Genomic DNA, 11603 nt, shown 5'->3' with positions numbered 1-11603 from the left:
GAGAACTTTGATTAGCAGAATGGCATGAGGAATGCATGGTCTATGTTTTTTTTTTTCTTATTGATTACAAACAAGTCAAGCATCAAATTTAAAATATTAGATATAGTGAACGTATAGTATTAATACATTTAATAAAACCTCCATCAGGATGAATAAAAGCAGATCTTCACTCTAATTGTTACTGACTTTTGTTTGAAAACAATGTTTAGGTAACGACATTTCACAATCACTTTTAAGGCCTGGACACCACAGGATGATCTTACTGACATCTATGAGGGAGAAACATTGCACCTTTTTTATCTCATGAATACTGTAAAGAATGTGAATACTGCATATGTGAAAGCTGTTGCACATCATCATTTAACAACTCAAAGGACACAAGTACAACTACATTTTAAAGTCAAATTTAACCTGTAGACTCCAGGCACACCTTAATCTTTCCATCAGTTTCCCCTAGTGGATCCAAGAAAAGGGTTCTTTTCTAATGTGGGTACAAAACCTTTTATTGTTGACATGGAAACACAAAATACATTACACAGAAGGATAATAGTGAAATTCTACAATGTGGGGTATTGTGTAGACCTTCTTAATAATAAATGAGAGCATGTATGCATGGCCAAATTTAATTAGTAAATGCCTAATCATGTGGAATGTATACATCACTATAGATACACAGCTTGAAGTAGCAAGAGTATCACAGCAAACCAGCAACTACATTTCCCAGGAGGTACCACAAACTACAAACATGGCCGAAGAGGACTTCCCGTACACGCTCACCTTCTCCGGAGATATAAACACACACACCTGCACCCAATCTCACACACAATCACAACACAGCTTATAAAGAGACCTTGTGAACGTTTGAACTTTGCAAAGTAAACGTACAGCTGTCTAGTCTCTGTCGTTGTCCAAGCCTTGTTATCGTGTTTTACCATTCTGAGTTTTGACCTTTATTTACCCCTTTGACTTCGATTCTCTGCCCTGCCTAGTTTTGCCTGAACACCTGACCTCTGCCTGTTTATTGACTACGGATTTCTGCCTTACCCTTGGACTATGTTGATATTAAATCTGCCAAACCTGCACTTGCTTCGGTCACAGCCTCCATTTCGTGACACTCTTGCTGTCACCATCAACATCCAATGATGCTCATTCACAATTTAAACAAAATAACTCTGTCTGCCACTGGAACAAAAAATACAAAAATCTGTTACTTGAAAAATACTTATTGAAACATTTACAAAATGTGAAGTCACTAAGACAATTGTCACTAAGATGACACTATGTATTAGACAGAGGCAGTTTCACTGTAATACTATCAACTGTATTGATGTAGTGTTACTGAGTTTTCTTGCATGTGCAGGATTTTTTGGCTTCTTCAACCTGCACTGGCCCTGCCAGCTCACAAATTTAACCTATGAACTTAATTAAGCTGTCTGACTTGTATTTTTAGAGAAATAACATAACAGAACTCATGAAACTGGATTCAGAGGAAGCAGGTTTATTTAGCAGTCAGCAAGACAGCAAACAAACCGAGCTGGGCCCAGGGATACACACCACACGATTGCGATACTGAGGTTTAAAGTTCATCCTCCACTCATAGAAAACACTGCTGCATATCAAATCAAGGGATGACCTCATTTTTAATGCCAAAACCTGGATACGAGGAAATCATGATACTAACATGTTACTTGTCCGGGACATTAAACATCATTGCGCAAAACAGGAAAAGTTCACCTAAAGATCCGGCTCAAAGAGTCGACTCATTCCTGAACGACTCATCACCTGTAATGAATCCTCCTTCTTAAAGCGGAAGTGTTTCTCACACAACAAGGACTGTTGACTAAAGGTGAGTCATTTCTTTATTATAAATGACTTTATATAAGAAGAATGATGATATATTGTAAATAAAACTGGTTTAAAATCAGCTGTAGGAAATCTGCAGCGCGTGAGGTTCAGGACTTTCAACTTCCTCTCTTCAATTTCTCCTGAATTAAACATTCATAAGGTTTGGGGAATATCATTTTATCAGTGTGGAACAAACATCATGTGTTTTTAAATATATTCCGTTACATTTCTCACAGTTGGAACCGGAAGCGGGAGTTATGGGTTGTGTGTGAAATGGTGAACTACACAGTAGGAGAAAAGACCATAAACAAACATTAAAAACTCATAATTATCATCATTATCATTCTCAACTTTATTTACACACAAACAGCAAAGTTTAAGTTTGATTTAACAGTTTGACAGTTAATTTATCTTCTTCGTCTTCTTTTTTTTTTCTTTTAAACATTTGAATAGTTAAACATAAAAAACCCCGTATTTTGTGTATGTTCGGTGACCTGTAATTTTTTTGTATTTGGGCATCTTCACCACAACTCCAGAAATGACCATTTTACAACCCCAATTCCAAAAAAGTTGGGACGTGGTGTAAAATGTCAATAAAAACACAATGCAATGATCTGCAAATCTCATAAACCGACATGTTATTCACAACAGAACCTAGAAAACATATCAAATACTTAAACTGAGTAAATGTACCATTTTAAGAACAAATAAGGTAATTTTTAATTTGATGGCCGCAACACATCTCAAAAAAAGTTGGGACGGGGCAACAAAGGCTGGAAAAGTAAGAGTTACTAAAAAGAAACAGCTGGAGGTTAATTGGGAGCAGGGCAGTGATATGATTGGGTATAAAAAGAGTATCTTAGAGAGGCAGAGTTTTTCAGGAGTAAAGCTGGGAGGTTCACCAATCTGTGAAAATCTGTGTCTACAATTTGTGGAACAATTTCAGAATAATGTTCCTCAATGTAAAATTGCGAAGACTATGAATATCTCATCATCTACAGTACATAATATCATCAAAAGATTCAGAGAATCTGGAGAAATCTCTGTCCACAAGGGACAAGGGTGAAAATCAATACTGCATGCTCGTGATGTTCGGGCCCTCAGGAGGCACTGCATTAAAAACAGACCTGATTCTGTAATGGAAATCACTTCATGGGCTCAGAATCACCTCCAGAACTCATTGTCTGTAAACACAGTTCGCCGTGCCATCCACAAATGCTGGTTAAAACTCAATCATGCAAAGAAGAATCCATATGTGAACATGATCCAGAAACACCGCCGTCTTCGCTGGGCCAAAGCTCATTTAAAATGGACTGAGGCAAAGTGGAAAATTGTTCTGTGATCAGACAAAACTAAACTTGAAATTCTTTTTGGAAACCATGGACACACCATGCTCTAAACTGAAGAGGACTAAAGAGGAGAGAGACCATAATTTCTTTATCAGCTCTCAGTTCAAAAACCTGTGTCTCTTAAAATTTTGTGAAAATGTTACATTTACTCAGTTTAAACATTTGATATGTTTTCTATGTTCTATTGTGAATAACATGTGGGTTCAAGAGATCTGCAAATCATTGCATTGTCTTTCTATTTACATTTTACCCAGCATCCCAACTTTTTTGGAATTGGGTTGTACGTCGCGGTACCGAAACCACTGGAATTTAGGGAATCAAACATCAAAAATCTAGCTCATTTAATGTGCCAATTTAAAAAATAAGGTCTGAGAATGATTTATTACTAGTATAATATTTATAAAAATGCTAGAAACAGTTTGGTGGTGTTTTTTTTTGTTTGTTTGTTTTTTTTTGTTTTTTTTTAACTGTGGACTCAAACAAAACCTTCTTTTTCTTTATAAAGTTATACCTGGATGTTTTAGACTTCCAAATGAAATTTTGTCTTCATCTAACATTCCCTTAGCAAGTTATAGCCATTTATTACAATATTATTCTATGCATTTTTCAATGAAAAAGGGTATTTTATTTACTGAAAATGTAGATGTGTCCATAAAAGAACATGAACAAATGCAAACAGTGTAACAAGAAGTGAAAACTGTCTTGTGCAGCAAAAATACAAACAGTGCAAATATAACAACCTGGACTGGATTCAGTAGAGACAGTCCTGAGGTTTTATGTGTCACCTTGTGACCCCCTGCCGCTACGCCACTAAGCAGCAACAGCTGTTCCTTTTTGGCTCAGAGGAACCAACTGCATAGGTTGGTTGGAATGTGATAGCATAACCACGATGAACGTTCAGCTGAGACAAGTGTAATATCCCTGAAAACTGCGCATTTACACTTTACGGTACCTTTTAACGCATACAGATTGGATCAGCAGTTCAAAAGTTATTAAACATTTTTGAACAACAGTTATTTTTATCCGTGGGCTGCGGTTTCAGTCTTTGAGGGTTAAAGCTTGGTTAAACAGTACACAAATAAATTGTTGATGGTTTAAACAAATAAATAGTTGTTACAGCATTTGAAAACTTTTGTGTGACCTCCATCATGCCTTAGCTGGCCAATTCACCTCAGCCTGTTAACACTGCCCACATTACATGACTAATTCAGTTAACTTTCCTCATATGCGTTTTGCCGTTAGTGCAGTTGATTTAAACCTGTGGCTCCTTGATTTTTGTCTTTATGATGACATCAAAGGTCACATGACAATGCTAACATGGTGGAGGTAGTATGTCCGGGATTGTAGTCATAATACACACACATACTGATTAGTATGTACTGTTTCAACAGCTGTGCAGTGTGTCTCTGTCACAGTACACGATTTCAGATGCAGCTGTGGTGTGTTTATAGGCTGTAAAGAGGTGTTGTATGGAGTGAAATCAGAGTCAGCAGAACCTGAATTTGTAATGCTTGGGGAAAAACGTGCAAATTCAAGCTGTCAGAAATTCAAGAAGTTCAGAATTTTTTTTTTATAATAATAAACACTGCGCAATTCAGAGAAAACATCTCTCAGAAATGCTCAGAAAAAGTAAAGGAGCCAGGCTCTAAATGGTGCACTTATATAGCACTTTTATCCAAAGCACTTTACACTGTGTCTCATTCACCCATTCACACACACACTCACACACCAATGGTAGCAGAGCTGCCACGCAAGGCGCTAACTTACCATCGGGAACAACTTGGGGTGCAGTGTCCTGCTCAAGGACACTTCGGCATGTGGAGTCATGCAGGCCGGGAACCGAACCGCCATCCCTACGAATAGTGGAAAACCCGCCCTACCACCTGAGCCACAGCCACCCCTCTAATAGAATTCAATCCTGGCCAATCACAACACACCTGTGAGCTCATGGAGTCAGGGCTTAATTTATTAGTCATATTTAGAAGCTCTGGGTATAGGTAGGTAATTTTCTGTGCTCTTCGAATTAAATGGTTTCAAAATAGTTTGAAGCACATTTTCTACATTCAGAGACTCAGTTGGGATTCGCAATAGTATTTTAAGAAAGATATCTTTAGTTTTGTGACTAGTACAGAGTGGATGGGAGAGTTTTATCATGTACAGCAGTTTCTTTATGGTGGGGAAAATTCTCTCAAGTGAATACAGCAATGTATTGTGTAAAATCCCATTTTATAAACCCATGGATGTGATTTATAGTATAGTATATTTGCACATTATATCATATTTGACATTTAAAACATAGTATTTGTATAAACACTATTATATTAACCCTGTCCAGGGTGTACTCTGCCTTGTGCCCCATGCTCCCTGGGATAGGCTCCAGATTTCCCCGTGACCCTGAAAAAGATATGCGGTATAGAAGATGGATGGATGGATGGACTATTATATATCATGTTATAAAATCTGATTCCAAAAGAGGTGATGTGTTTTATATAATGCTGAGTTCATGGTAGAAGTTCTGAGAATACTGGTTTGTGTGTGTGTGTGTGTGTGTGTGTGTGTGTGTGAGAGAGAGAGAGAGAGAGAGAGAGAGAGAGAGAGAGAGAGAGAGAGAGAGATACAGAGACAGAGAATTATTTCTATGCTGTGTATTTGCCACTCTCATTTTATATACAGAAAGAGAAAGAATAAATCCTGTATGTCAGAGAGTTTCCGTACGAGGCAAACCTAGATTGACTGGATGCCCAGGCACAATAAATGCATGGGGCCCTACTGAGAGATTTGGTTGTTATTATGTCTTCAAGTTACCAGAGATACTGTCGTTACATTTTACTTCTGTTGAGGAATCGCCGTAGATGTGTGTTTTGAAGACTTTATTGAAAACAATCGTAAGAAAAATCAATAATGAAAGGGGCTACCCTACAATCGCTGAACACGGTCTCAACACTGTGTCCCGTCCCCTGTGATATATAAATATTTTAACAAAATATTTCATAGGATCCTACAGATCTAATTATACAATGGACATTTAAAAGTAGTCAAAACACATCTAACAGCACATAAAGTGTTCTGCAAAAGTGTCCATCTGTAACTAATGTTGACTAATATTAGATAAGATATTAACTAATGTTTTAACCGGGGGTGTTAGCTGGACTGTTAATCATCCATGGTTTAGCCCAGATTCTTCTCCATCAAAAAACTTTTAAAACTGAAGATAACATAAAACACTCTGTACACTGAAGATACAGAATTAAAACACTGCTGTCTTCTTTTACTGATGTTCAGTTATGTAGTGAAAAACCGCTCCAGTTTGAGAAGGTTAGGACCCTGGTATTAACGAACATATTACCTAACGTAAAGTGTTGATTCGCGGCAGCAATAGACACAGTACCAGTACTTACCAAGCGGTGCCGGTGTTGTACACATCATTCATGCTACCTATTGCGTTTCAGCCCACATTAAGAACTGCTAACACTGCTCAAAACATGCTAACCCTAGCTAAGTACTACCAGTAATTCATCTTATAATAAGGTGAAATGAAACTGAACTCGATGCACAATTGTTTGTCTTTAATTATCCTTAATTCATTCGTCATTATCTCCATCCCTTACCACTGTCCTGTTTCCTCTTTTCCTCGAGTGTGAAGGGGTGGTGCAGGAGCATAAATGAGTCTTCAAATGTGATTGGGATTTCAACCTTTAAGGGGATTGCTGAAATGTTGCTGCACATTATTTTAAGATGAAAATTTCTGATTATTTAAATGATCAGCCTTCGGGGACCCTCTCAGTATGGGGTCCCCCATATAGTTGCCTACCCTGGTTTCAGGTTACTTCCTGTTCTTCATTGATAACACAATGCAGGAGGGTCTTGGAGTGTAGGAGGTGCAGTTAAGCCAAGTCACACACATCCACTACATCAGCAGGAGATTTACATTAGTAGGAGATTTATCAACAATTTCAGAAGCATAACATTTAATCAAGATAATGTTCAACTTTTATTGTTTTACAACAATTATCTAAAAGAAGATGCATCAAAACTAAAAATCAATAAACGAGAAGCCCCCACTCATGAACCACAGTCCTCAGGGTTTATTTCCCATATTTAATTAAAAGAAAGAGCAACAAATTAGGCAAGCTCACAAACTGAGCAGTTTAACCTTTTGTGAGATTTATTTTACTAAAGTATGTCACATAAAGTCCAACTATGTTTACAGGATATGTAGTTTATGTTTATTTTGCTGTATTTGTTAGTTTCTTTTCTACAGAAGGTGATGGTCATGGACTTATCCTGTCTGTGGAGGTGTGAAAGACTAAATACCTAACAAATATTTGCACTTGGAAAAGTTTACAATAAAATTAATTCAATTTGGGGTTGCAAAAAGTAAAACCATACTATTGGTCCATTGTGCTTAATATGCGCTTCAGTTATTACAGTACCTTAAATGGGAAACTCAACCAATTTTTGGCTTACTCTTGTGGATTATCTCTATCTCAAGAGAAGTTTATGTTTGGTTTATAATTCAGTTCCTTAGTTCCACTGAGTGTTCAGTGATAAACATTTATGTATATATACCACTGTAATATAACCAGACAGTGCAGATATATGAGAGGGGAGCTTCTCATTTTAATGAACCTGTCAATAACATTTTTACACTCACGAGTATTAAAAATGATACAAAAAGAGAAAATTGTTGTGAAGTTTAACTCTACATTTGTTTTTGTGTTAGGAGTGTGATCCATTCCAGCAGAAGAGATCAGACTCTTCAGGACTTTTTGTACAAACTTTACTAATATTCAAAGATGGAGATCCCCAATAAACATTTAAAAAACAGGTAACCGACCATGTCATTGTATCCTAGTCATTAAATATTCATATCTAAATGATTTATTGAGTACATATGAAAGGAATAACTTTGGTTAAATTTTACTGTTAATGAAAAGCTAACAGTCACCACTTAGCACGAAAATGTTAGATTCTGTTAATTGTAACATTAACTAAAATTAATTAACATGAAGTAAAATTAAATCCTCATTAAATTAACAAGTTAGTTAAAGACTGTAAAGAGTGTAAATAAATCACTAAAGAACTGTCTATAATGTTGTGCAGTAAACTCCAGGGAAAGAGATCAGAATCACCAGCACCCAGCTGTATCTCCATGAAGAGTGATTGGTCTATGCATCTTCCTCTGATGTTTAAAGATGGACACTCGTCACTTCGACACAGGTAACATCTCCTCACTGTTAATGTCACTGCTAAAGTCACAGTTAAAGGGAAATTCCAATAAAAAAAATAAAATAACACAAATGTAAATAATCATGTAACATTGTTAGCTAACATTATGGTAGCTACTTGTGTTGTTATTAACTTCAGTTATTTGGCTCAGTGTAATTGTGAAAGATCTACAGTTGCTCTCTGCCCCCTGTTGCTCTTCTCACTGGTGTAGTTCTTCTTCTCTATATTCTTACTTGAACATGTTGGATACCACTGTGTAACATTAACTCAAAAACTCCTCATTCATTGAATAATTTCTGTCACTTGAGTAAACCATTCACTCTATCTAGGGCTGATAACCATCCATATAAACCTTATAAACATTATAAACAGGATTGTCCTGTATTGAAAATTAAAATGCTGCATCCTTCATTGAGTTAATACATGACGTGATTCTTCCCACATTCCTATACACATCGCTTAATATATGCACTTAATAAATCAAACCAGTTTCACATAAAATAGCAGAGAATCTCAAAATCAGTGATATAGGACAGAGAATAACAGGCAGGTCAACAGTATAATAAGAATAACAGACACACACTGTGCACATCAACATCATCATTGTCCTGGCTATGGAGTCTGTGGTTCTGAAAAACGTCTTCCAAAATAAGTTTTTATACAATATTGTGTCTGTATTTATCACTGTTTAGAAAACATTACCTGTTCATTCAAATTGATTTGTTACATCATTAACAGCCTTCAGGAAATAACCTAGAATACCCAGAATTAAAACTGTGTTAATGCAATCAAAAAGAATTATTGTAGCAAAATTAAGGTAAAGGTTTAGACTATAGTGTTTAAGTGATGGAAGTTATCTTCTTTAACAAGTACATTTTTTTTTCAGTGTTCTACAGAGAGCAGGAGACAGAATAGAAAAGAACATCACAGATACAGGGTAAGATCAGAACCAACAACATGACTGTGACACTGACACACTGGTATTATAAACCTCTCTGCTGTTATTAACTACAGAGTGATTAGACTATAGATAATAGTTGGACCCCATATCTCACCTCATCTTCTTACTTCACCATCTCACAGGCACGACCCAGAACCTGCTACTGGGAATGAAATCCAAAAAAAGTTCAAATTAAACCTGATGAAGAAGTTTTAGTGTTTGAATGGAGTGATAATAAACCTGGGAAACCAAACACTCCTGAACGAGATCTACACAGAGCTCTACATCACAGAGGGAGACAGTGGAGAAGTCAATGAAGAACATGAGGTGAGACAGATCGAGGCAGCATCCAGGAGAACAACAACAGAGGAAACACCAATCAAATGCAACGACATCTTTAAACCCTTATCTGAACAAGACGAACCCATCAGAACTGTGCTGACAAAGGGAGTCGCTGGCATCGGAAAAACAGTCTCTGTGCAGAAGTTCATTCTGGACTGGGCTGAAGGGAAAGCAAATCAGGACATCCACCTCATATTTCCACTTCCTTTCAGAGAGCTGAATCTGATGAAGGACCAGAAACTGAGTCTGATGGAGCTCCTTCATGTCTGTTTTAATGAAACAAAAGAAACAGAAATGTCCAGTTTGGAAAAGGTTCTGTTCATTTTTGACGGATTGGACGAGTGTCGTTTTCCTCTAGATTTCCAGAACACAGTGAGAGTGTGTGATGTAACTGAATCAGCATCAGTGCATGTGCTGCTGATAAACCTGATCAAAGGGAATCTGCTTCCCTCTGCTCTCATCTGGATCACCTCTCGACCAGCAGCAGCTGATCAAATCCCCTCTGAGTGTGTCCATCGAGTCACAGAGGTACAAGGGTTCAGTGACCCACAGAAGGGGGAGTACTTCAGGAAGAGGATCAGTGATCAGAGCCTGGCCAATAACATCATCACACACCTGAAGTCATTAAGAAGTCTCTACATCATGTGCCACATCCCAGTCTTCTGCTGGATTTCAGCCACTGTTCTAGAGAGAATGTTGGGTGAAGAAGAGAGTGGAGAGATCCCCAAGACTCTGACTCAAATGTACACACACTTCCTCATCATTCAGACAAACATCATAGGAGAAAAATATTCAAAGAAGCAGGAGAGTGATGAAGAAATGCTTCTTAAACTGGGACAACTGGCTTTTCAGCAGCTGAAGAAAGGGAACCTGATCTTCTATGAGGAAGACCAGAGAGAGTGTGGCATTGATGTGAGAGAAGCAGCAGTGTACTCAGGTGTGTGTACGCAGAACTTCAGAGAGGAGTTTGGGCTTCACCAGAGTAAAGTGTACTGCTTTGTACATCTGAGCATTCAGGAGCACCTCGCAGCTCTGTATGTGCACCTGACATTCATGATGGAAAAGAGGAACGTTCTTATACAGCATCAGGTCTCTAAATGGTGGATGGAAAAAATGACAATCTCAGAGGTACACAAGAGTGCTGTAGATCAGGCTTTAGAAAGTCAGACTGGACATCTGGATCTTTTCCTTCGCTTTCTTCTGGTTCTCTAACTGAAGTCCAATCAGAAACTCTTACATGCCTTAGTAACACAGACAGGAAGTAGCTCCCAGAGCATAGAGAAAACAGTTCAGTACATTAAGAAGAAGATCAATGGATATCTTCCTACAGAGAAATCCATCAATCTGTTCCACTGTCTGAATGAACTGGGTGATAATTGTCTAGTGGAGGAAATCCAACACTACCTGAAATCTGGAAAACAAAGTGAATTCTCTTCTTCACAGTGGTCTGCTCTGGTGTTTGTGTTACTGACATCAGCACAGGAGCTGGAAGAATTTGACCTGAATAAATATATCAGTACAGATAAGATAACAGAAACTGTTCTTCTGAGGCTGATGCCTGTGATTGCAGCGTCCAGAAAAGCAATGTACGTAAAGCTGAATATAACTGTTCTACTGTTACAGTGTTAGAACGAGAAACTGAACACACTTTGACAAATATCTACTTTGGGATGTTATGCAAATAGATAAATTAGAGAATCTAAATGCATAAACAAATTAATAAGACTGAAGAGCAGGTATTAAATATGTGGAAGTCAGCTGATTTTATTTGAGGAAAAATCATTCCATGAAGATGCCAGCTCCACAAGCTTATTGTAGCTTTCTTTTTAGCTGTAGTTATTATAATCTATCAGTTGAGTGATTAAAGCCTATCTCCTTGAGACTCTCGCTAAACACCT

At 37.5% G+C, this 11603-nt stretch overlaps 1 protein-coding gene across 1 annotated transcript; it reads left to right on the top strand.

The window, feature by feature from the left end:
• Positions 1–8389: 8389 nt before the first annotated feature.
• Positions 8390–11284, top strand: LOC128635455 (protein NLRC3-like). Its single transcript, XM_053688511.1, has 2 exons — positions 8390–8414; positions 9593–11284. The coding sequence occupies exons 1-2, from the start codon at positions 8390–8392 to the stop codon at positions 10915–10917; spliced, it is 1350 nt and encodes a 449-aa protein (XP_053544486.1). The 3' UTR covers positions 10918–11284.
• The last annotated feature ends 319 nt before the right edge of the window (positions 11285–11603 follow it).

The sequence above is a fragment of the Ictalurus punctatus genome, chromosome 19, assembly GCF_001660625.3.
Source record: "Ictalurus punctatus breed USDA103 chromosome 19, Coco_2.0, whole genome shotgun sequence".
In the NCBI taxonomy this organism is placed as follows: Eukaryota; Metazoa; Chordata; class Actinopteri; order Siluriformes; family Ictaluridae; genus Ictalurus; species Ictalurus punctatus.
This window is presented reverse-complemented; position numbering and strand designations above follow the sequence as displayed.

What these genes read in the sequence shown, in the direction of transcription:
- LOC128635455 (XM_053688511.1), top strand. Translation starts at nt 8,390, where the DNA reads ATGGACACTCGTCACTTCGACACAG. An exon ending in CACTCGTCACTTCGACACAG is followed by an intron (nt 8,415 to 9,592) that starts GTAACATCTCCT and finishes GTTTGAATGGAG; the next exon opens with TGATAATAAACCTGGGAAAC.